Below are 27,714 nucleotides of genomic sequence, written 5' to 3'. Positions count from 1 at the left end.
GATGAAACCGTAACACTCTTTCTGAAGCAATACTTCTGAAAATACAAAAAAAGAAAACACAGAAAAACCCCACAACAAAGCTTCATCCAGATCTAACTACTAATTAACAGAAATTACAAGGGGCATAGGAACATTTCAAAGCGCATCACAGGGCTGCAAAGGGAAAAATTGAGACTGTGGAAAACTCACAGGACAAACTACTTGAGTTTCTTGAACAATAGCAATAACACAATTATAAGGGAAAAAAATGAGACAGGAGGGGAACCCATATATTAAAAGACATAAAAGACAGTCACTCAAAACGTATGGAGTCTTGCTTAGTGTCTGACTTGTGCAAGCAAGCTAAGATAATTCCCCTGAGATCATCAGAGAAATTTGAAACCTAGTTAGATCTTTGTTGATATTGAATTATTGTTAATTTATTGTTAGGTATGCTGACGTTACTGTATTATTTACAGAAAAATCACTCTTACTTTTTAGAGATCCACACTGGACTCTTTACAAGTGATATGATACAGTGAATGAGATTTGCTTTGAAATAATCCGGGCAGGGGAAGGAGAATGTGGAAAAGGGTGTGGGTTGAGATAAGGATGAAGGGAGTTTACCCATGAGTTGATAATTGATGAAAATGTGTGTGGGTACAAAGGGGTTTTTTACTATTTATTATACTTCTATATTTGCACACCAATTTCCATTAAAAGAGTTCAAGCATTTAGATCACGGGTAGGAGGACACAGGAGATAGCAGTGGAGGGAGGAGGGGTACCATCGGGCACCTGTCTGCTAAGAGGTAATGCTAGGTATTTTCTGATGTGTTATTGAATTTAATTCTTGCACCCGTCCAATGAAGTGGTTATGCTTTCTTTGTTTTACAAATGGTGTCACTGAGGCTGGAGTGATTGAATGATTTGTTCAGGGTCCCCTGCGGGCCTGATCCCTCACCTGTCTGCCTCCAAATCCATGCTTTCCCCTACAATGTATTGTACTTCACCATAGAAGGGAAAGATCTAAAAAATGGGTTTATTGTACTATTTTAACAACTGTATTGAGATACAATTTACGTATCATAAAATTTCTCTTTTTAAGTGTATGTTTTAGGATATTTATGGAGTTTTGTAATCATTACTACAACCAAGTTTAGAACATTTTCATCAGCCCAAAAAGAAATCCCCTACCCACTCCTCGTTCCCACTCAAGCCTCAGCCCTAGACACCCACTAATCTCCTTTCTGTCTCTACAGATTTGCCTATTCTGGAAATTTCATATAAATGAAGTTATACAATACGTGGTCTTTCAGTTAGCATGTTTTCAGGGTATATCCATGTTGTAGCATATATCAGTACTTCATTCCTGTTTAATGCTGAATAATATTACATTGTATGGATAGACCACACTTTGTTTATTCATTCATCGATTGAAGGAAATTTGAGTTGTTTCTTCTTTTAAGTTATGAATAATGTATCTATGAACATTCATGCATAAGTGTGTGTGTGGACATGTGTTTTTATTTCCCTTAGGTACATATGTAGGGAATGGAAACGCTGGCGCATATGGTACTCTATATTTAACTTTTTGAGGTACTGCCAAACTGGTTTTCACAGTGGGGGCACCATTACACATTCCAGCAAGCAAGTATGAGGGTTCCAATGTCTCCCTATCCTTGCCAACTTGTTCTTTTATGTCTCTTAAATGATAGCCATCCTCATGGGTGTGAGTAGTATAATATTGCGGTTTTGATTTACGTTTCTCTCATGACTCCGTGATGTTGCTAATGCAATATTGAAGCACTGAATCATACATTACCTGAATATTGTCGTTCTTTTATTTACTCTACAAATGTTTATTGAGTACCTTCTATATGCCAGGCCTTGGAAAAGAAGAAATGACACTTCACTTTTGTAACTGTAGGCAGTAATGCTAGTAGCCGATGGGTTTGGTAGTGAGAAAATGAACAAATTCCCTTTGGATGGCTTTCATTTTTCTCACTAAAATAAGAAGCAATATCATCAGCTGAGAATCAGGAGAGACGGGAGATGTTGAAGTTAACTGAGGAATGAAAATATACCTGCACTAAAAGAGAAAAATAACTAATTGGATTTTAGCATATATTCTTCTTTTACATTAAAAATTATTATGAATATATTATGCATCAAAATATGGAAATAACAATATAATGAACACCTAAATGTTTACTATGTAGCTAAAGAATGACTCATTTGATGTAGCTGAAAACCTCTGTGTAACTCTACCTGATGACAGTCAACTCCATCCCTGTCCTGAAGTTTGTCTATACTCCCTTGTTTTCCTTTGGTCTTTTCACTCACACACACACACACACAGAGGAGTATTCTTCTGCCATAAAAAGAAGAAAATCTTGCCATTTGTGACAGTATGGATGGAAGTTGATGGCATTATGTTAAATGAAATAAGTAAGGCGGAGAAAGACAAATAGTGTATGATCTCACTTATGTGGAATCAGAAAAAAATCTAACTCATAGAAACAGAGTGGGATGGTGGTTGCCAGGGGTGGGGGCATGTGGGGAACAGGTACAGGGTATCAAAGGGCACAAGATTAATAAGTTCTGAGATCCAATGCACAATGTGGGGAGTACAGTTAACAATACTTGAAAGTTGCTAAGAGAGTACAGCTTAGAAGTTCTCACCACACACACAAAAATTGGTCTTTATGTTAGGTGATAGATAAGTTAATTAGCCTCTTTATATCTATATATGAAACCATCACATTGTACCACTTAAATTTCCACAATGTTGTATGTTAATTGTATTTCAATAGAGCTGGAAAAAAAGGAAGGACTAGTAGGAAGGGAGCTTTTATCTGTTTACATTACTTCCTTTAATCTCTAACTCAGTTTCAGTATGTGGATTAGTTTAAAGATAACTGTTATCAAGTTCAAACATTTAATGTGGTTTTGTGTTAAATCAAACATTTAATGCGTGATTATGTGTTCCAAAATTTTTCCTTTGTCAACGGGCAGAATTAAAATAATTTACACAAAAACTTAAGTGTTTATAAGAAATGTTTCCCTGTTCCGGATCGATCATCTTGTAGACTTTCATGTGATATGGCTTAAAAAATTATTAATCAATGTTGTCGATGAATCATTTACATAATTTTAGTTAGACATAAAGATACTTCATAATTCACCACAGATGCATTGTTTTTCATTCTTTGAATTCTTTTTTAATTCAATCAACAGACATTTTTGTGCTTATTTTATGACATGAGAATTGTGCTAGTTATTATGGAGGAAGCAAAGGGATTTAAGACACGATCCAGGCTTCTGTGAACATCTTGGTTTATTAGGAGGAGAAAACATTCAGATAACGTGGCGTATAATCAAATGCCATGCTGATCACCAGTGGTCAGAGCAGCTAAACACACTGTGGGGTACCCCTGGGAGCAGGCTGCTTGGAGAGAGTAGGCCTGGTCTAAGGTAACTGGGTGGACAGTTAGTTTCCTGCTAGTAGGAAATACTAAGCAAAACTCGGACCTTTGGGAGCATTTTTGATAGGAAATGCTTTTCTTATGTACTTGCTTAAGAACCTCAACATCTAGGGACTCCTAGCCTTAGGAAGACAAAGGAATGTGATTTGTACATGTTGAAGGAATAATTAGGATTTACATTGTTTAGCAGTGAAATCTTATATGATTTTTTTTATCCATGTACTTAAAATAGTTTCAAAAACTTGTTTCATTCAGTGCGCATTTAAAATTTTTCTTTTGCCATGTACTGATGTTTATGGTGTGTTATAGGTAAAGAACTGCTCTCTTCACTGAAATCCTTTCATAAAGATTTATGGAAACATATTTACTTAGCTTAATCAACTATAAGTAATATATCCAAAGAAAAATATGCTATTTTAATCTCTTACAGGTATATAGACTATATTCAAGAACTTTCAGAGATATGATAATTTTAGAAAGGGATAGATAAGAAAACAAACAAACAAAAAAACTTTGTGCATTCCAAAAAATAAAAATAATGGAGTCACATTTTTTTTAACCCATAAAATGTCCCCTCCCCGCCAACCTCCCTGACCTTGTTTGCAGCTCTCTGTATTGCTTTTCTCCTCAGCTATCTCTCACTAAATATCGGCTACCAGCTGGAGTTAAACAAACTGCTTATCAAACCGTTTATCCTTCTTCTCTCTGTGCTCTACATTCCAACAGCAGTGACTTCTCTCATTTTATTGAATTTTCCAGTAAGCCACCGTGGAGATTTTTTCTGATTCTGTGTAGTTCTCAACTTTTTGATTATACTCAATTTAAAATCCCATTTTACATTTTCATATTATACTGTCCAAATCCACTCATGTCTGTTGGTACAATGGTCAGTTTCTTTGTCCTGTTCTTATCTGTAGAACTTATAGCAAGACAGATCTCTAAGCCTATTCTGCCCCATTACATAAGTAAGATTAATAACATTGAGTTAATTATCCAATCTTTGACCTATACTATCTATAAAATAAAATTTTATGGGATGAGACCTGCCCCATCAATTCTCTGCTCTGTTTCTCTGCCCCTATTTACAACCAAACATCTCTACTTATCCAACTGCCCCATTCCTACAATTCGGTTTACTGTTTTTTCCCCAGATACATCACACGTAGAGAAGTGGTTTGAATGCAGTCCATATCCTTAAATAAATGTGTCTAGCATACGTACAGAATTCTGTGGCTTAACTGTGCTACCCTACGAATTCATCTGCTCCAGTAGGTTTTGTAATTCCCATTGTTGCCATTTTACTGCTGGAGAAAGTGGAATTCAGAGAACAAGTAGCATTTCAAAGACACACAGGCCGAAGCTGATACTGATGATGAAAATATGTTTATAGATTTTTTTAAAAAAAATTCTAAAACTTGTCTTTGTCTCAGTCTGCTTTTAGAAGCAAATTTAGGTTTAAAATTTAATTTTAATTCTTGTGCTTCACATGATATTAAGTTGTGGCAGATGAGCATGCCTTTCTAGTAATTTCAGAACATTAATTTGATTGCATGATTTCACAGCTGAAAGCCATTGATAGTGCTTTGATTTTCGGACTCTGGGAACATAAATACAGAAGGAATTCAGATGACTTGCTGTGCAAACACTGTTAGTAAGAGTTATCCACTACATTTTCATGTGGGCTGGGAATCAATATTAAGATATCCAACTACTTTCTGTCACTTCTTATTTGGATAAATATTCATCAAATATGTCCTAAACATATTTCACATGTTGCTTTTGGTATTATATTTGCATATTAATTAATATTACATTGTATATATTGTAATACTGTATTTGTATTGTATTTGTATAATATTTTAGGGAATTATAAAGACTCAGAAAACTTTTAAGGAATTGTTCGAGATTCTCGTAATACTAAAAATTATAGCTAAATATAATTTAAGCAGAGCCTGTGTTCCTCAGATCAAGATATTTTAAAAATACATTTTTTCTTATTAGAAGACAAGTACATATTTGTCATAGAATAATGAAAAAACACGGAAATGCCAAAAGAAGAAATTCAAATTAACCTGTAGTTCCTGCATTCAGCTAAAACCATTAAATTTTAGTCTTGTAATTTTTTCCCAACAAATCAAGCAGTTTCTGGCACATAGTGGGTCTTATTAAATACAACAAAATGAATAAATGCATAGATTAGTGTATGAATGATGGGTACACATCCATATGAATTGTTAAACAAAAATTAGATCATATGATAGATATTGTTTTTTTCAACCTGCTCTTTTTTCCATTTACTGAGATATCCCTAAGGAATTACACACATTCAGTATTCTCATATCATTTTAAATTATTAAATGATATAATATTTAAAATCTCCTTTAAAGAGCCGCGTCATATTCTATGAAGAGAGATCAGTTTAACATTTTCTGAATTAGTATAGCATATCTGTCATTGCTATTGCCCTGCTTCGAACCTCTAGGGGATCCTTAAAATTCCCAAATGCTTCACAGTTGGAGGCAACACACCCTTCCGCCCCCATCTCCCCATTTCCTTATTTCCTGACCCCATTCCAATTTCCCCCCTGTGAAATTATTTACCATTTCCCAGCGGTACCAAGCTCTGTCACTACATGGGCCTTACAACATACTCTTCCTTCTATCACAAATGCTCCTCCTGTACCTGCTTTCTGAGAACACGGATGCAGCCTTCCAAATGCCGACCCCATTCCTGGATCCTTTATGACAGCGACCTTTAGGAATCAACACAAACCACATCAAGTCATCTAGTAGAGATGGAGAGAACTGAAGTTTTAAGTCAATTCAGAAAGAAGAAAGGAATGTTTTGATTTGAGAAAGCGTTAAAACTCAAGACGAAATTATTTCCCTGTTGACATGTTAACCCGAATAAATAATCTAAGGCAGCACATTCTTTTCTCCTCTTCAGGAAACAGCGGCTTTTAATTCTTCTCTTCTGAGACCCCGTGTGATCGGAGAATGGATTGGCAGAGAAGAGAATGATGCGGATCCACTAGCTGCTGAAATGCTGCAGCCCCCAATTCCGAGAAGTAAAACTGAACCGTGGGAAAGTGAGGACAGTAGCTCCAGCCCTGCAGGAAGGTAAGATGAGATGTCCTCTAAGATTCTGAATATTATTAGTCATTAGAAGGTGAAGGGAAAATAAATTCAAGTTCATGGTTTTGTTGAAATAAGTCTCAGCAATTTTATATAGAAAGTTATGTTGGACTCCACATAAGATAAACATTGATTTCTCTGTTTTAAAATTACAGTGTTGCTAGATTTTCTTTTAGGTTTGGGTTTTGATTTTTTTCTTTACATCTAGGAAGATTAGTGTTTGCTACTCATACCAAATAGAGAAATAAGTTCAAGGACGTAAGCTGTCGGCTGAGATCTACTATATATAATTTTGGGCAAGGAGTGGCTGACTGTTAAGAATTGGAGGTACATCTATCTTTATGAATAAATGTTTTTAAATTTGGGGGATAGATACCCAGAAGAGGGATTGCTGGGTCATATGGTAGCTCTATTCTTAATTTTTGGAGGAACCTCTATGCTGTTTTCCGTAGTGGCTGCACCAATTTACATTCCCACCAGCAGGGTATGAGGGTCCCCTTTTCTCCACAACCTCTCCAGCACTTACTATTTCTTCTCTTGTTGATAATAGCCATTCTAACAGGTGTGAGGTTAGAATCTCATTGTGGTTTTGATTTGCTTTTCCTTTATAGCTTGGGAAGTTGAGCATCTTTCATAGATCTGTTGGCTGTTTGTATGTCTTCTTGAGAAAGGTCTCTGTTCAGGTCCTCTACTCATTTTTAAATTGAATTGTTTGTTTTGTTGTTGTTGAGTTGTATAAGTTCTTTATATAATTTGAATATTAACTCCTTATCAGAGATAAGTTTCCAAATATCTTGTGCCATTCGGTTGTTGCCTTTTTGTTTCGTTGATGGCTTCTTTTGCTGTGCAGAAGCTTTTTAGTTTGATACAGTCCCATTCATTTACTTTTGCTTTTACTTCCCTTGCCTTTGGGGTCAAGTTCACAAAAAACTCTCTGAGACCAAGGGATATAAAACAGAAAGCAGCAAACAAACAAACAAAACAAACAAACTCACAGACAAACACAAACAGAAGGGTGATTATCAGAGGGGAAGCAGGGTGGTAGGAGGATTACGAGGGTAAAGGGGGTCAAATATATGGTGACAGAAGGGGACTAGATTTTGGGTGGTGAGCATGCAATGCAATATACAGATGATGTATTACAGAATTGTGCACTTGAAACTTATGTAATGTTATTAACCAATGTCACCCCAGTAAATTTAATTAAAAAATAAGAATTGGAGAGGGAAGATTTCTGATGTACCAGAGAGATATAGTTAGTCAACAGGGAAAAGAAAACTATTAAATGTATAATAGACTATACAAAGTGGAGTCAATGAGGAACATAAAGAGAGAGAAACCTTGGTTTAGAACCATTTGACTTCAGAGTTGATAACTATGATTGAAAATGTGATAATTATTCACATTTTCTTTGTTTGATGTTTGAAACTATTGTGATTTGTAGATTTGAAAGTTCATATTTGATTTTACTCAGACCTGTGGTGCTCAAAATGGTGGCGGGAGACTTGCCCTAAGTTTCCATATGCTGGCAGAAGGGTAACTTTGAAATATCCAGATCATATTTATTAGAAAAATATATTCAGAACAGACATTTTTTGTAACACTAATTGCAATGAGTGAAATGCAAAACAAAAATGAAAACTTCTATAAGGAAATTAGAGCAAAAAAGCATTATGTGAAGCATGGCTTACCCAAGATTGAGAAAATAGATTTAAATATCATGAATTGAAATGCGATGGGAGCTGAAACTTTCTGTGTCAGTAGCTGAGCACTAGAAGAGCTTTTCCTGTGCATAGCATTGCCATAGTGACTTTGTGTATCCCACGTTAAGTTTAGCAGCAACCAATAACTATTCTTTTTCAAGGAGAAAATTGTATTTTCTACAATGTAATAGCTTTCAAGGTTTTTTTTTTTTTTCCTTTTTATTTCCTTTGACTTATCACTTGGCTAGAGGGAAGGAAATTCAAAATACTCATTAATGTGCTTCAGGCATATAGAAAATTGAGTCTATTTCCATGAGAAAGAACTTTTGAATTATTTAAATAGTAGAAATGTCCTATATAAGGAGAACACCATTTTTAAAAATCCATTTACCTTCTTTTGTGAAATGTCAGCTCAATTTCACCTGTCAATGAGGCTAATTTTATTTTTAATACCCGACTTATGAAAGCCACTAGACCTTTATCTTTATTCATTGCTAGGTCTTTAGTTCTTAAACGTAAAATAGAGGAATGTCGACTTTCATTTTGCTTTCATTTAGTCATGATAATAATCAGAGCTATTTATTGCCAATGTAAGTGCTTCTATTTTCTTCCTAACTTCAGTGAGCTCTTATTCTCTCTTGAATATGCAATGAAGGGGAATCTTTCCTGCAATCCTTGTTCAATCCTTTACCTATTAGAAACTCAGTCCATGAAGCTATCTCTCAAATATTTATTTTGTAATGTTATTTTCAGTTTTATTTTTCTCCATCTTTAAATTACGAGTTGAGTTGTTACCTATAAAATGAAGAAAGTGATGAACTCCTGCTCCGATGCCCCATTAGGGCTGAAAGAATACATGCGTATCTTAACTAAATTTAAAGAATAATGATAAAATATGAATTAGAAACTACATCTCTCCCATCTTCTAATATAGAACAGGATTTCTGAATTTACACCAGGAACTCGGAGAGCGTTGATTTGATTTGGATAAATAAGAATGAGTTGAGAAGAAATTTTTAAATGACTGTACAGTTTGTAACTGTACTATTATTACTTGTTGCTCTTAAATGGTAATGAACTTACACTATCACTTAATAGTCTTAAACATTCACAGACTAACTGACAGTCTATCTTCATGAAAGAAAAGACTTAATTTTCAAAGATGACTTCCGGTTTTCTCTTCTTCACTGGGATTACCATATTGTCATTGTTGATAGACATCTGTTATATGTGAGAAAGAGGCACATAGGACGCTTTCAGGACGCTTTCAGTAGACATCTGCTAAACGAAGCATATTTATAAGAAGGATTGTTTATAGTCTGTCTTAAAGTTTTATCTGTTTCCCTATCTCGGTCTTTTCTGTTGTTAAAGCTCAAGTCTTATTTGAATGGCCGTTATGACCACACTCCATCTTTGATACAACTTCCCCTTCAGAATAATACATACACAATAGGCTGGACTTTCACTGTTAGATTAGAGAGGATTACATAAAAGGCATAGTAAACCTTAAGAGTCTTATGGGTAGAATGTTATCCACAATTTTTTCCTGGAACCTTTTTTTTTAATGATATACCTTCCTTGAACTTTCTTTCTTAGTTCCTGCAAATACAACATTGTATGAAAAGGGTCAACAACTTAGTATACGATACTGTCACCCAAAGAGCTAAGTGCTAGTTAAAACAACGGCAATTATGAGGGCAATATGGAGACATTAATAGAATAAGACAAGAGTAATTAACCTGGAATCCATGACCCCTACATGGTCCCTGGATGGACCCAAGGGATCTGTGAATCTCTTGAAATTATGTGCAAAATGTTTGGATGTGCATATGGACATTTTCCTACCACATCTTACATAGATTCTCAAAGAGATTCTAAATTAAAGTAGTTTAAGGAAGAAATTAAAACATCTGAGCAAGAAAATAAAGAGGGATTCATAAAAGAGAGAGGTGAATATGTTGGGGAATGACTGAAGACTTTCGAAGATTATTATATACTACAATTTGGCATCAACTGCTATGGCTTATCTAGCTGTTTGGTGGGAAAGCATGTATGTCCATTGCACATTTAAAGTTATTAAAAATAACACGCATTTATAATATAAATGCAAATAAAATTTAAATTTAATAAACCTATATAGTTCTATTTTAAGCCATCTGAATTAGATGCTGCAATAGCTGTGTAATGGATTTTCTAAAATTACTTGCTAAATCATAATGTGAATTTGTAAATAAGCTCATCCAACCTTGAAAGCCTAATGAACTTCCTCCAAGCTGAACTACCTTATTAAAACAAGAATAATATCAATAAATATTATAGATCTGGTGCACTGGCTTTATTTAAATGAGCATTTTTATTAGACGGTAAATATGCCATAAAATAAATTTTAAAATCTTACAACTTAGAAATATATATTATTAAAATAAAAGCCAAATTCACTTCCTATTGTTGTCTTCCTTTTTTATTAAAACTCATAATTGCTTTTGCTAGATCTACAAACAAAGGCTGGAAATGGAAATATTCTCTTCCTCTTAGAGTTCCCTTTATTGGCAGCAAGAAACAAACAATAGGAGAATATACAAATATATGCCATAAATTCAAGTAGTGATAAGTAGTATGATAGAAAATAAACCAGAATAAGAAGGAAGAAAATTAATGGAGGGCTCTCTTATTAAGAAGTCCAAGAACAAAGAACCTTAATATTGTCAGATTTTGACTGTTGTGGACATGATAGAAAATATGTAATACATATGGCAAAGCCTAAATCAAATTGATTAATTTAGGAATATTCTGACATGTCAATTTTAAGCATAAAGAATGTGGATTAATCAAAAATTAATCTCCTAAAGGAATCAAAGAACAGAAGCCTTAACACTATCTAAAACACAAAAATTATACCTTAGGACTCACAAATTTCTTTTTAAAGCCAAGAAAGTATGTAACTAAATCTCACATTTTTATCAGAATGTTGATGATGTAATTTTTATATGTTCAAAATGTGGACTCATAGACTCATTGAAGGACTCTTACGAAACAGGCAACATTTTGGAGTAAATCAGTGTTTAAGTCTCGTTGCACTATCTTCATGACCAAACCATGTATTTTAATGTGACTAATGAAAACAATTGTTTCAACCCACGTGAAATGGTCTTGGTCATTGCTAGCTAATGACTAGGAGTCATGCCTCTGTAATCTGCCATTTGTTCCTTACGTTCCACACTCCAAGCCTCATGTTTTTCTTTCTGCTTCACTACCAGTCTTCCCATTTCCTTGGGTTTTCATCGCTCTCAAGTTGGAACACTCGTATACATCTACTTACATTAATTACTATTTTGTTTAGTGTGGTTCTCAAAAATGAGGTTCAAAAAGAAAAAGTGAATTTGTTAAATATTTACTGAGAACTAACAAAAGGTAATGTGCTAGATAGTGGGTGAAACCAACATTAAAAAAAAAAAATCCTAGAATCAGAATACTTGCTAGAAGTGAGGAGAATGGCAGGAATATATGTCTTATTTCTGTAGCTCATTGCCCACATGTCTTACAGCAGGCACTTATTAAATGTCTGCTAAATAAATGATACAAACATCACATTTAGACATATTAAAAACAGACAGAGATCTCCTGCATAAATCAAAACACAGAAAGTGTGAAACTTTATGATCTCTTCAACAACCTGTCCCTTAATGCAAAGAGAACCCTTTAATTTCTGACTAGAATCAAGAGCGAGGACACAGGTTCTGCCTACAAGGCGGTTATGGTGAACTAAACAAGCTTAAGGACAGTTCAAAACAGGAATCCAGTTTTCCACCAAAGAGCGTGTGGGGTCATATAAAATGAACATTCACTCACCTGTATTCAGCAGCAGAGTGTGAAACAAAATGGAGCAAGGTCAGGCACCCCAGGAAGAGTGGGATCAGGAAGAAGAGGGCACATGTTCAGAAAGTAGGGAGTCCACAGGGAGAAGGAAGTGTCTACCTGGAGAGGCAAGCACTTTGGGGGAAGGAAGGGACTCTTGGCCACTTTAAACTGTCCCTCTCCATCTGATCTCGGTTTCGAAGTTATCTTCTTAAATCAAAGCAAAATGGGTTCCTAGAGTGTGTTAACACCACATTGAAATATTAACTGTTCTTTTCCATATGGCCTAAGGCCTCTTCTTGGTTCCCTTTCTATGTGGGATGTTATTGGTCTAGAAAAGCCGCGCAGATATTTAGGATGCTGCCCTCTGCGTTCTCTGAATGTAGAATTACATTAATTACCACTTGGAGACTGCTCTGTGTGCTTTCCATATCTTAATCCAGTTCATCTTCATGAAAACGTTGTTATTATCCCTATTTTAGGAATAAAGAAATAAAGTCTCAAAATGGTGACATCACTGTCCCAAGACTGGATAGCTATTAAGTAGCCGAGCCAGGCTGCCTTGCTCAAAATTCTATGCCCTTAAATGCTTTGCTGTGCAGCTTTTTCTTCAGGGAGAAGTTCTAAGAATCCCACTATCATTAAGATTTAAGTGCAGTATCTGGATAAAAGGGGTCCCAGAACCCTAATGATCTAAGGAACACCCCAAAACCATCTCTCCCATCTCCCCACCAGCTGTTTGCATCAAGACCTCTGCTTCCCTGTAGCAGGGTGCATTTCCTCTCTCATAGTTCAATTTTCATTTCTACAATCCGCAGGCATTTCTCTTTCAAAGCGATAGTCATATCTTTCTCATAGTCCAAAGCAAACAGAGCTAAAGTTAAGAATGAATATCATTATATGAAAATAATTTGACTTCAATGAAATGATGTAGATGTAAATTTCATTTAGCACATTAGGTCTGTCAGCTAAGAAATCCAAATTACAAATTGTTTTGCTTCTTTACTTCTAATGAATAAAATTAGTCAAGAAGATGTTTAAATTGTTATATTATTTCTCCGTTGAAAAAACACAAAATGAAATTACTCAGGACAATCTTGCCATAGCAAGAAATTGGGGCTAAAGAAACTTCCATTAATTTGCAAGTGAATATTTGTTTTTCTCTACTATTAAAGTGTAAAAATAATTTTCTTTAATTGAATTTGAATTGCACTGATTGTTGCTAAATAAAGACAAATATTCATTTTAAAAGAGATGTAACTTTACAACATCTTAGCAACAGTTCCTATTTAAGTTGGGAACCTAAATTAGGATGGGAGTTAAAGTTGAAATAAATATTGTTGGCAAGAGTATGTCTTCATGTATTTTTTCTTATTTTCTTACCTCAACTTTTTTCTTTGAAAAGTATCAAACTACAGAAAATTTAAGAATAGTAATATCAATATCCACATACCTTTCACCTATATTCACCAACTAATTTTGCCTTTGTTTTATCTCTGGTAATGGATCAATCTATTCTTTTTGCTGGGCCATCTGAAAATAAGTTACAGATATTGTAACATGTCAATTCCTTGATTCTTTTACATACATCTCCTAAGAATAAGGATATTTTCTTATACAACTATTATATCATTAACATATCAAAACATTTAACAATGACAGCATAAAATTATCTAATATGGAGTCCATATTCGTAAATCACTAATTTTCCCAGTAAAGTCTATTCTGGATGTTTACTGGGAAAATTAGAGATTTACTTAGTTTTTTTGTTTTCTTTTAATCCAGCATCCAATAAAGGATCACATGTGGAGTTAAATTGTCAAGTCTCTTTAGTCTTCTGTAATCTAGAAAAGTCTTTCACCTTTGTTTTCCTTCATGACATTGTCATCTTTGCAGGGCGCAGGCAAGTGTTTCCAAATCTGGATGTGTCTATTTCCTGATGATTAAATTCAGGTTAAACATTTTGGGCAAGAATTCTACGTAGGCGACATTGTATACTTCCTCATTTTATCACATCAAGAGGCTTGTAATATCAGTTTGTCCCAGTATTGATGACACTGAGTTTATTCACGTAGCTAAGGCGGTATCACTCGATTTCTCCATCGTAAAGGTGTCATTTGCCCTTTGTAACTAACAAGTCATCTGTCACCTCTGTTTTGGAAAAGATGGCACAGACTCATTTCTCTCTGCTCCTCCCCATTAAATATAACTGTAAACCTTGGAAATGATGCAAGAGGCAACCAAAGTAACTTAACTTTCATACTGTGAAAAATGTAAAGAGGAAGGTAGAGGTTAGGCCCCTGACAACTGGAGGAACAACATAATGGCAGGCAGTTTATGATCTCCCACCCCACAGCACAAGGTAAGCGAGGCCTGGCATTTCCCAGCCCCAGACTAGCAAGAGGAGGTGGCCCGGATAGGTTCATTTCTCCCCCTGGCTGAACAGGTGTCCTGCCAACTACCAGGAGAGTCTAGTGGCACTCGCTAAGGGAATTGAACAAGAAGCTCACTGACAGTAAATATTCAGAGGACACGCTGTCCTCTCCTGCCAGACTTCAGACTCCCCTTCCCCACTGAAGACACCAGACAGTTCAGTGTCTTTTACTGGACAAAAAGACACCAGTAAGAGGGATCCCTCCACAGCGAAGCTTGGCATGGGAAACCTTTCGTCCTCGTGGTCAGGTATTCCCTTCACCTACCTAAAGGCAGCAAATGTACCACTGAGGTTGCCACTCTTCCCCCTCAGGCAACACTAGTAGGGACAGCGACACGAATAAACCAAGCAGACTAAAACAGCACTGCAAGAGCTATGAAAATTAAACTGTCACTGGGACCACAAGCTACAACGGGTCATGCACTGCAGGTGGCTGCCTTTTAAAATAAAAGATTTAAATAGGACTCAGAGTCTCCTAAAATAATAGCCAAATTGTGCAGGCTACAATAAAAAAACAAATCGCCAATTATACCAACAACCAGGAAAATCACACCTTAAATGAGAAAAGACAGTCAACTGATGCCAACATTGAGATGAATCAGATAAAATTATCTGGCAAAGAATTTAAAGCAACCATCATAAAAATGCTTCCACAATCAATTATAAGTTCTTTTGAAACAAATGAAAACATGTAATACATCAGCAAAGAAATAGAAAGAATAAAAGCAAATCAAATGGAAATTCGCTGAAAAATAACTGAAAAAATAAATAACAGGAATTAAAATTTGTAGAATGGACTCAGTAATAGAGTGGAGATGACAGGATAGAATTATTCAATGTGAGGAGAGATCCATAGAATTTATCCAAAATGAACAACAGAAAAAAAAAGACTAAAAATATATATACACGCAATCAAAATTTCAGCAAGTTATTTTGTGGCTATAAACTAAATGTTTCTAAAGTTTGTATGGAGAGGTGAAAGACCCAGAATAGTGAACATATAGGAGACGAACAAAATCGGAGAACTGTTACTACCTGACTCCAAGACTTACTATAAATCTACAGTAATCAAAACATTGCATATCAGCAAAAGAATAGGCAGTAGAACAGAATAGAGAGCCCAGAAATTGCCCATAAATATATAGTCACCTGATCTTTGACAAAGGAACAAAGGCAATACAATGGAGCAAAGATAGTTTTTTTTAACAAATGGTGCGGGAACAACTGGACATCCACATATAAAAACAAATAAGTCTAGACACAGACCTTACACCCTTCCCAAAAATTAACTCTAAATGGATCGTAGACCTAAATGTGAAATGCAAAACTATAAAACACCTACAAGATAACAAGAGAAAAACCTATATGACCTTGGATATGGCAATGACTTTCCAGATACGACCCCAAAGTCATGATCCATGAGAGAAATAATTGATAAGCTGGACTTTATGAAAATGAAAAACTTTAGTTCTATATCCACTTGGAAAATTGTTAACAAGTTACCAAAGATGTCTAAGAAAGAAGACAGAGGCTATATTTCCATTATCCTCGAGGAAAGTTTTGCTAATATGTCCATACATTTGCATAGCAAAAAATTGAATGGAATGTGTCTAGATTCTCTTTACTTACCACAGCTAATGCATCATGTCATCATCGCTGAAAGTTAACACGTAAATATTTCTTCAGCTTAAAGGTGGAACTCAAGACTAAGGGATTAAAACAACAGCAACAGCAACATAAGAAACTTCTGGCCGCAATGCTCTCTCAGGATTCTTTCGAGTCCATTCACAGCCTGACTCCATCTGTAACAGAAGAAGATATTGATAATGAAGATGATGCAATGGAATTGCTGGGTAATTTTAAACATTAATAATTTCTCTTTTTCTTCTTCTCTGGCATTGTAAACATGTGTAGTGGTTAAGAGATTTTAAAAGTTCCGAATAGCTTTGTCTTAAGGGAAAGAAAGAGTTTGACACTTCCTCTATTTACATTAGACTTTTATGAAGAGGCGTGTGAGAACTAAGTCTAAATCATCTAAGCATGCCAAGTATTAGACTGTATTCTGTGCTTTGTATATGCAGCCTTTTAACGAGCTGACTATTTAATCAAGCTTTATTCTGTGTGCAATTGTGATAAAGATTCGTCTGTTTACTTTATTCTCTGATTATAATTGCCTTGATTACATCTTTTGTCTATAAAATGTGTCCAAAGTACATATTTCAGTCCTCATCCTAAGATGTCCCCCTGTTATTTCAAGGATGTTTTAGAAAAATCGAGTAAAATTTAAAGGGGCAGAGAGTAAATTAATGTTTTATGTCTTCCACACATGACAGGAAAGTTTGCAGAGATTTCAATGTTGTTACAGGTTCATTACTTTTCGTAAAACCCTTATTAACGTTGTATATGTAGGAAATCCTTTTATATCTGTTGATGAAGTAAATGTATGTTTCTGTTTTATCAGAGATCTTTTCATAGTAGTTTTTAAAAATTAAACTTCCCTTTTGGAAAACCATTTTCCCAAAAGAAGGAATGAAATTTTATTTCGGAGAAAGTGATCCACATATAAAACAATGTGTTTTTTAATTCAATGGTATCAGTTATTCTATTCGAAATAATTAGAAGAATTTTCAATACTTTGTAAACTATACTAGTAAGAGAATAAATAATCTAATAATTTGAAAGTTTCAAGTAAGTTTAACATATAGAATATGGAGCCCAAGAAATATACATATATTTAATTTTCTTTTTTTAAACAGATTCCTTGGTTTCAAGCATTTATGGCAGTAAAATGCTATAATAATAAATGTTGTGGGTCTCCATGCATAGGCGTGTTATTTAGTCAGTGATGGCAGGTTCACTGATGTTTCCTGATGCTACACTATAATAACTGCATTCATTCCAGCATTAAGGAGACTATTTCATGACATTTCCACTTCATTGGTTTTTTATTTTATTTTATTTTTTTTAGAACAATTAGGTCTGGGTGTTGTTTAAGGAATTTTATCTCCTCACCTCCAAATCATTAGTGTGACATAGATGCACTATGGTGGTGGTACCTTCTTCATTCAACTTCCATTCAGCAAATGTTTACTGAGCACTTACTATGTGCTAGGCAGTGGACGTGGTCCTGGGGACATAAAAATAAAATAATCATGGTCTCTACAAGAGCTTTACCTTCTAGTGTTCAAGGTAAAAATGTAAATACATCACTCTAGCAGTGTTTGCTACAGGGCTAGTTTGATTAGGCTCACAGCTGCTTATAGGGATAAAGCCCAATGCACAAGTAGGGGATGACGATCAGGGGATGTTTCCTAAAGAAACCAATTCTTCTGGTGAGTCCAGGACAAGCAGATGTGCATTTAGCAGACAGAGTGTGGTCATGACCTCTGAAAGTGTGCTCCTATAGGATTGAACTCTTTTGCAATTGTGCTCCAAGACAGCCTGTAATTTGTTCCTCTGATTCCATCTATAACAATGAATTGACACTGAGTTGTGTCAATATCCTCCTCTCCCTTCTTTCCGGTAAATGGCAGCTCGTGATCAGCTGATGTCCACATGAAGGCAGCTATCCCCTATCTTGCCAACAGAATTTTTTGGAAGAAATCCAGTCATGCTCAGAATCACTTCGGGATTCCTGATAGCCTCAGGAATATCAAGGCAGAGGGGAGGGAATTATGTAACTTCAGTGATATCCAGGGATTCTTTAAGGAGACTCGGGAGTCCACGCGGCACCCGTTCCCCCTGGATCTCAGCTGCTCTCTTTCGAAGTTTCCAGTCTCCCAAGCTGAAAACCAGGAGGTTGGGTTTTGGAGTCTACTTAATGGGAGCAGCTAATAGCTGATCCTCAGTATTATTATTATTTTCTTATTTAGACTTTTAGCCTGTGGTCTGAGCATATTGAAGCATGAGAAATAGTTTAAGGTTTGTACTGTCTCCATGTAATTCTTTATATCTCAGCACTGATGTCTGGTGATGTACTAACGCTGACCTCTAGATCGTAAGGTCTCCTGCCATACAATGGAATGTGCCAAGTGCACTGGGCTGGCCCCTCAAACAATGCCATGTGCAGCTTTCTCTGTTGATCAGTTGTCTCAGTGAACAAAAGTGATACAGCAGTAAATTCTACCTAAAAAATTGTTTTGCCCATCAAGTTCAATTAAATAACAAGTCATTTTTATATGAAATATGTTTGACTTGAAAGCCCAAATATGCGGATCCATTAATATCATTCAATTATTTTAAAATGTAGACTCAAAGTTTTCTTCAAAAGTAAATAGTGTATGTAACTTCATTACTTATAGTGCTACTTATGTCTTTCATTAAAGTAATGGCTTATCTTTTACATGAAATCAAACAGTACCTGAATGATTTCAGTTAATATAGAGCTAAGAATTTTTTTCCATCATGATATAGTAATAAATGAATATGTTAAGTGTGGGTATAATATAAAATGATTATTAAGTTATTCTCTTTTAAGAACTGACATCTTGAATAGCTGTGATATCTCTGTTAATATTCTATTGGATTTCAGTGGACTCCATTGGGGCAGTGTTCCTACTCAATTTAGACACTCAAAAAATCTCCTTTCACATTCCTTTTAATATTAGATTTCCGTCATTTTGTTTAGTATAGAATTTTAAATTTTGTTTGCTATAGAACTTAATACTAAATTCTTGAAAATTTACATGAAATCCAATTTTAATACATAGAATCAGTAGTAAATGAAACAGAGACATCTGGTATTTAAAATATCTTTTTGAATCTACCACATTGTGTAGAATGAGTTTGCTACAGTTTATGTGTCTTAAGGGTTTAAACTGTCAAAAACTGTCATCGTTGTCTACGCCAAGATTTTACGGGCTGAAAATATTTTTTCTTCTGCATGAGGAGCACTCTGTAAACTTTTCCAAGTGATAAATAAGTAAAAGGTATAATTATTAGTTTATGTTAATATAACAAAGAATTATTCCTCACTAAAATTGTTTGATTGGAAGGCAGGGAGAAAAGGCTTTAAGTTGAAGTAATAGAAGTTAGAAAAATTACTGATCTTTATTTTGTTTATTAAGAAATCTAGCATTGTTAATATATACTAATTAATATTTACTTCTTCACAGTTGTTTAATTATGTATCTGTGGATTTCTAAATGTATTGGGTATGTGAAAATATTATAGTATACCATCTGTAATTTTTTAAGTAGATTTAATAGTGTCTGTAGGATTGCTTTAAATGCTAGTTACAGACTCATAGTACAAAAGTAGCTTAATATGGAATTAATATATATCAGGGAATAAAATATCCAAATTTGTGGAATTTTAAGATATGACAATTTTAAGCACCTCTGAAATTGGTGGTGTAATTACAGAAGATATTGAATAAAAGATCTGCCATGTCCCCTTAAACTAAGTAATTCTCAACTTCAAACACAAGATATTTTCAAATATTTCAGTAATTATGCTAGAAATTAATGACCACAATGAATAAAGCATTATAAAGAATCTTCATGTTTTTTAAGTTATTAAAATCAATAATTTTTCAAAATGGAAAGGCAAGTTACAATGGTACAAGATATTTATACAAATCTTTATATATTTTATTTTATTAATACAGAGAATTTGAGGAACTTTATTAGTTTCAAAGATAATTCAGCTTGTAAATGTGAGCAGCCCATTTTCATTACGTTACATGCATTTTTCATCATATTTTTGATGAAATGCTAATTGTAATTACGTGTTTGATTATAATTTGTACTTGTTTTAAAATGTCATCAGAATTATTTGAAAGACACAACTATTTTTCTTACATCTTTTAGTCTGAGATATTACTTTAAAAAGTTTTTTTTAGGCTTTCTCAGAATTACTGATGGGCGTAATATCTAAAAATCACAGTACAGAGATGCTAAAAATAAAAAACAGCATTATTCACTTTGAGTTATACTTTCTGGTCTTTGCTCATAGTCATATAAAAATTAAAACTAATATTATATTACCAAAACATACAAGGTGATTGCGACTATATTTCATTTGTTTTAAATGTAATAATTAAGAACAAGTATAATTATACTGTATTTTTTGCAGAATACAGTAATTGAGTTTCTAAAACCTCAGTATCTTACCAAATTATGTAAAATATAAACTTAATTTTCTACTGGGACTCATTACATTAAGATGATCCTCTGACAAATTCTTTTGCATTTTGAAAATAAATATTCATTCTTTTTCGTTGTTTTTTTTTAATTGGAAGCTTCTTAAAGCAAAAAGCACCTGTGTTCGTAAAATAAGAATATTCATTTTACCTAATAAGAAATGGGTGCTGTCCCTCAGTTATGTTTAAAAAAAGGGAGAGGGGCTTAAATGTTAAAGAAAAAAAAAATCTTTCTACCTACCTATCGAAACGCCTCTGTTTTAATGATCTAAAGTATGTGAACATGCATACAATGAGTATTGATCATTGGGAGCGTCAGGATAACTGAAAAGTTGTCACTTTTATTTAATTTTTTTATATTAGTTCCAAGTATACAAAGCAACATAATGATTAGACATTTACACCGCTCACAGAGTGATAACCCCCTGAGTCTATTAACCCTCTGACATCGCATAAAGCTGTTACAATACCACTGACTATATTTCCTATGCTGTACTTTACATCCCGTAAGTATGTTATATATATGTGTGTATATAATAATAGTTGACATTCAATATTTAATTATAGTTGACATTCAATATTATTCTACTTCAGCAGATTCTTTGTAGAAAAGATTCTTTTAAAAAGGGTGAGGACTTTCAAAATTAAATTTATGGATGCTTTAATATTGTTTGTATAAAGTTGCTTTAAATGCTACTTAGAAATTCATTCAGCATTGTACCAAAGTACTATTTAAGCAAGGGCAAACACTGGTGTAATTTGGTTAGGTAGGTAGACTAAATCACTCCCATCTTTAACTTTCTTATATGAATGTGTAAATCTAGGAAGAAGACAAAAATGTGTAGTGCATACACAGGAATGAATGCTAACAAAAGTTGAGATGGGAGTAGAAATAGGATGGAGAAACAAGGAGGAGATATATGAACACTAGAAATTTGTAGTTCATGTTTCTATGCTTTTGTGTAAATAAAACCATAAAAGTGTTGAAAAACCTGCAAGCTTTAAAAAATCTTCAATTATATTGATAAATATGAAATTATTTGAAAGAGCACTATTTTGATGGCTTTATATTAATTCATTGTATAAACAAATCACAACCAAATTGAAAAATCAGTGTTAAATATTATTAGGTTTTTGTTGCTTTGGAAATAAAGTTGCCCATTTCAAATACCCAATAAAATGGTGATGTTACACTGTGAGATGATTTGTTTAGCTGTGGTAATTATATTTTCATATGATTTGCCTGCATTGGAATTAATGTTGTAGTCTATGTAAGAGCCTTTTGAAAGTGGTACAAAATCATGACTTTATTGTAGTTATTTTCTTGGTTGAAAATGTGCGAAAGGATTATTAATTCAGCAATTATTTGCATTTTAACATCAAAAACGATCAGTTTAAAGAGGTATGAAAACACTTCTGAATTGTTTAAAACTTATTGTATAATTATAGTAATCTGTTTAGATTTCCATATATTACAATATCACTGACAACTTATTCAATCCTTTCTAAATAGAAACCTTAAAATTGTTGAAGTTGAATACTGAATACACATTAACAGAAGAGTGGTCACAAAACTTGCCAATTATTTTCAATATCTGAAAAACAATAGTTTTGTGACATAAAGCTTTATTCAAGACTCTTTTAAAAGGTATTCTATAAAAATATTTTTCAAAAACTGAAATGTTTAAACTGGTCTTAAATATGAATTTCTTTTGGAATGAATATATTATGATTTTCTTTTTTCAACAGTCTTATGTTCAGTAATTTCAGAGAGAAAATATCTTTAACAATAATGAATGCATTTTTTGAAAATTGCTCTAAAACTTTTAAATAGAAGAGTACACAATGGAAAAAAAACACATCTATGTTTTAATGAAGGTAAATTAAATCTAGTGACTTTATTTTACTTTTCAATTTGTTTTAGTTTCTTTCTGCAAAAGATGATTGAATGCTTTTATTAATGTAAGATGAATTTGTTCATATCTGAATATAATCTTAAAATTTCATATACATAAAATTTTAATTTCTTAAAAATTTGCTTTTTCAAGAATTGTCAGAAAGGGGTTCATTAGACCCATTATTTTTTTCTGTTAAGTACTGTCATATGTAATTTTTCATTACTGATATTTGTTTTGGTACTCTTTCAAGAATTTAATGTAGAATATTATTAATATATAGTAAAACAAAATTGAAATTAACCATACAAAATTAATTTTAAGAAGATAGTACAGCATAGTGTTAGAAATAACAATATCTAACAATATCATAATAGTACAGCATGAGCTTTGTACTCAGGTAGCCCTAGTTGCAAGGTTCACCATTGCTACCTTACTATTAGGTTGGTGCGAAAGTAATTGCGGTTTTTGTAATTATTTGTAACCTTTTAAACCACAGTTACTTTTGCACCAACCTAATAATTCTATGATTTGAGAACAGTAAGTTCCTTCTTCCAAATATCAGGTCCATCAGCAGAAACCTGGGAGTTATAACGATACTTATAGTGTTTTGTGAATATTAAGTAAAATAATTTATGTAAAGTGCTCAGTGTATTTGATAAAGGATTAAAGCTGAAAGGAAGATATTTTGCTATAATTCATAGCATTTTTATATCAATTTCTTTCCTGTCACCATCTAGCTCATGAGGTTTAGTACATGTAAAAAAGAAAGTCTATAGGAAATTGGCCTTAGGGGTTTAAATGTTCAGTCTTTTATCATAAGTGTTTCATATAGATATGCTTCACATATTTAGATATTATTTCAACACATACTCTCTACTTGATATTTAAGTCCTGCTTGTAATGTTTTCCTTTCTTTTAAAAATCACAAACAATTTTCTCAAACGATCATGTCACGTGAACCTAAATTGATGCAATGTTTTAGAAAGAATCTTGGTCTTTTCTTCTACTTAAAGATAATAATTTCCTCTTGAACATTTTGATATTCAAATTTTTGTAATAATTCGACTGAAGAAATGATTTTCAGCAATTTGAAATAGTAAAACAGTTTTTTACAAGTACCAAAAACTAAAAACATATCTGATTTTCTCTTACATGTATTTGATTTTGTTACCAGTTTACTGCCTCCCTTATTCATGGTTGTGGATATCCTTAGGTCTTTTGGAGGTGTGAGAAGGTGATTATCTGGCTTGTGGAAACATCCAGACTTTATTGGTCCCATGAATCCCAACTTATAATAGGATTAATATGTGTGGCATTCCCAGACTAGCTCAAAGAAGTAAACATTTTCTAAAGCTTATCCAGGCTAAATGCATTTTCATACTATAATGAGTTCTTTTATCTTCTCACAATTCAGCGAATCTACATCCAATAATATAAGCAAAAATATCAAGAGAGGAAACAGGGAGAATTTATCTTCTTCTTACGTACTTTTGATATTTATCTGAAACTTTCTCAAATAACATTGTTAATATTCTGATACCATCTGATTTCTAACATCTCAGAGGCTGGGTTAAGAAAATTTTTTTATGGAAAGTAGTTTAATGTAGGAAACATATCTCTGTTCATATATCATTTAAACACGAAAGAGCCAAACAAGCTCTAAGCAACTCTGTTTTAATAAGGAAAATTAAGAATGTGAGAAATGTTATTCTCCAATATAAAAGCTTTTAATCAAGAGAAAGAAAATCCTGAAAACATACATTTAAAAAAAATCACAAAAGCAACATTTGTTTTACAATAAAGTTCAGGTTATTTGCTCATGAAGCTATTCCTTCATTCACCAAGAAACAACCATGGTGGTTCCTTTTGACCAAGAAACAACCATTGTGGTTCCTTTTGAAATGCTTCTAATGATAAAGGGTAATACCACCAAAATAGACATATTTATAAATTATTTTCTAAATGAAATCATTGCTTTCTTTAGTAATCAGGGGTTTAAATAATTCTCAGTTTAAAAAAAATAGCAAGAAAACTCATATGTGCCTATTACTGGTTTTCTAATGGTTTCAGGACCTTAGCATACTTAGTTCCCTCTGTCACTGAATGTTCAAATGTGTATACTATCAACATGATTCCATTGTTTATTACCTCCTTATGAGCAAAAAAATAACAACAAAAAAAGAAAATTTAAAGAAAGAATAATTGTTTTTTTTCAGGAAAACTATTAGCACTTATAAGTCAACATAGGGTTATTTTTGAGGCTTTCAATATCAAATACCTTGGGAGTCAAATTTCCTTTAAAATATTATTTATTTTTGATTATTAAAAGATAGATATTCAATGTAAAGAACATGGGAGTACAGTGTTCTAAATAAATGCCCATAAATAATTACTTTTGAGGTTTAGTGATGTTCTTTCTGGATACTATTTTTATATGTAACATACATAGAATAGTGTTAACATTTATGCACATTTAAAATATACAATTCACCTTGCTAAGGGCTTTCTATATATTACTTAACAATTACAAAAATACCATAAGACAGATATATTATTATTCTCATACCATAGAAAAGGATCCAGATCCTTACAAAACAAAATTTACCTGGATTACATGATTGGTACTTAAGAATGAAATTCCTAACACTCAGAACTGAACACTATGCAATACATTAAAATGCACATTTATATTAATATATGTAAATTTACTTGCATATATATGGAATTTTCTTCTTTCTTTCATTAAAGTTTATTGAGGTGACAATTGTTAGTAAAGTTACATAGGCTTCATGTGTACAAGTCGGTAATACATCGTCTATATAATCACATTGTGTGCTCACCATCCAGAGTCAGTCTATCACCATATCTTTGATCCCTTTTACCTTCATCTACTACTCTCCTCCATCTTACCCTCTGGTGACCACTAAACTATTGTCTGTGTCTATGAGTTTGTGTTTTTTCATTTGTCTGTCTTGTTCCTTTGTTGTTTTCAGTTTTATTAATATATACTGCATATCAGTGAAGTCATATGGTTCTCGACTTTTTCTGTGTGACTTATTTCGCTTAGCATAATAATCTCAAAATCTATCCATGTTGTCCCAAATGGCACTATTTCATCTTTTTTATGGCAGAATAATATTCCATTGTGTATATATACCACAACTTCTTTATTTAATCATCTATTGAAGGACACTTTAGTTGTTTCTAGGGTTTCCGGGCAGGAATTCCCGCCCATTCTTGGGATTTTATTTCGCTTTTATGTTCCCAAATCCCCAGAAAAGTTGGTCAGGCAATCATTATACATATTTTATGGAGTTAAATAAAAAGGACACAAGCAGTAAACAGATGAGAAATCTCAGCAGAAATATTGAAACTAGAAAAAGAACCAAAAGAATGTCTAGAACTGAAAATACTATATATGAAATTTAAAAATCACTAGATAGGATTAATGGCTGATTGAACAATGCAGAAGGAAGGGTCAGTGAACTTCAAGATTGTTAACAGAAATTATCCACACAGAATTAGATTTTTTTTTTCCACAGTGAAAAAAAATGAAGAGGTCTTCAGTGAAGAGTGAGACAATATAAAATGATAAAACATTTAATCAGAATTCCAGAAAGAGAGGGAAGAAAGCATAGGAATGAAAAAAAGATTTTTAAAATAATGTTCATGTTTTTTTCAAATTTGGTGAAAAATGTGAGCTACAATACAAGTTCCAAAAATGTCAAGTTGACAAAATAGACACAAAGGATGAGAGTACATAGAATTACAATGTTCTATGTTTCTACATTTTTATAACAGATGATACAATATTAATTCCAAGTAAACTGTAATAAATTAGGAAGACATTGCTTTAATCCCAAGAACAATCACTGAATTTTTTTTTTTTTAATTTTAAAAAAGGAGGTTTAGCTGAAAATTGAATAGAGGACATAAAACAGAATACTAAAATATATTTGGCTAAAGAGGAACAAAGGAATTTAAAACAGTTTGGACAAATAGAATACAATAGCATGATGGTCAACTTAAACCCAAATATATTAATAATTACATTAAGTATAAATGGATTACACTCAACAATTAAAAGGCTGGGATTGTCAGCCTGGCTAAATAACCAAGACTCATATGCTGACTATAAGATTCACAGTTTGAAGAGCAGATGTCTTGAAATTAAAAGGATGAGAAAATACATTACGTGCAAAAAGTAGGCACAAGAAAGTTGGTATAAAACAATGATAAAAAGTGCATTTAGTAGGAAGACATAACAATTGTAAACGTGTATGCACTTAAAAAGTTTCAAAAATATATGAAGTAAAAACTGACAAAAATAAAATTGACAAAGGGGTAATCATAGTTGAAATTGTAGTACATCTCAATAATTGATAGAAAAAGAAAATTAATAGGAATATGGAAGACTTTAACAACACTATCAACATTTGTACATTGAAATTTACAGTATACTCAACAATGCAGAAAACTAATGCTTTTCAAGTGCAGATGGAATGTTCATTAAAAGAAACTATTTGCGGTATCAACTTTCTATACTCTGATCACAACAGGATTAAATTAAAAATCAGTAATAATGTGACATTCAGGAAAATTCTAAATTATTGAAATTAAGTAATTCTTAATAACATGTAGGTTAAAGAAAAATCAAAAGGGAACTTAGAAAATAATTCAAACTAAGAAAATGAAAATACAGCGTACAAAATTTGGTGGATGTAGCCAAAACATTGCCAATAGTTAAACTCGGAGCTTTAAATAAAAGAATTTTTAAATTATTCATGTAAATTTCTACCTTACAAATCTAGAAAGTAAATGCAAATTGAATCTAAATAAGTTGAAATAAGGAAATAATACATACAATTAAGAAGAGGAATCAATGAAATAGAAAGCTAACATAGAGAATTATTAGCAACGTTCACACTGATAAATTTCTAGTAAGATTGACAAAAGAGGTAGAGAAACACAAATTACTGATATGAGAAAGGAAAGACAGGACCAGACTTCACTACAGATACAAATGATAACAAAAAAATATCACAGGGGCATATAGATGGTTCAATTGGTTAGAACTTGAGG

The 27,714-nt window shown here is 33.1% G+C and overlaps 1 protein-coding gene across 1 annotated transcript in view; it reads left to right on the top strand.

Annotated features, from left to right (window-relative positions):
- Window positions 1-27,714, top strand: part of C14H8orf34 (chromosome 14 C8orf34 homolog) — a 300,332-nt gene that overhangs the window by 87,427 nt on the left and 185,191 nt on the right. Inside the window, 2 exon segments of the mRNA XM_033126929.1 lie at window positions 6,413-6,585; window positions 16,279-16,445. Of these exon segments, the coding sequence (XP_032982820.1) occupies window positions 6,413-6,585; window positions 16,279-16,445 (340 nt within the window).

The sequence above is a fragment of the Rhinolophus ferrumequinum genome, chromosome 14 (genome assembly GCF_004115265.2).
Source record: "Rhinolophus ferrumequinum isolate MPI-CBG mRhiFer1 chromosome 14, mRhiFer1_v1.p, whole genome shotgun sequence".
Classification (NCBI taxonomy): domain Eukaryota; kingdom Metazoa; phylum Chordata; class Mammalia; order Chiroptera; family Rhinolophidae; genus Rhinolophus; species Rhinolophus ferrumequinum.
Note: the sequence above shows the minus strand (reverse complement) of the source record. Positions and strands in the feature narration are given on the sequence as shown.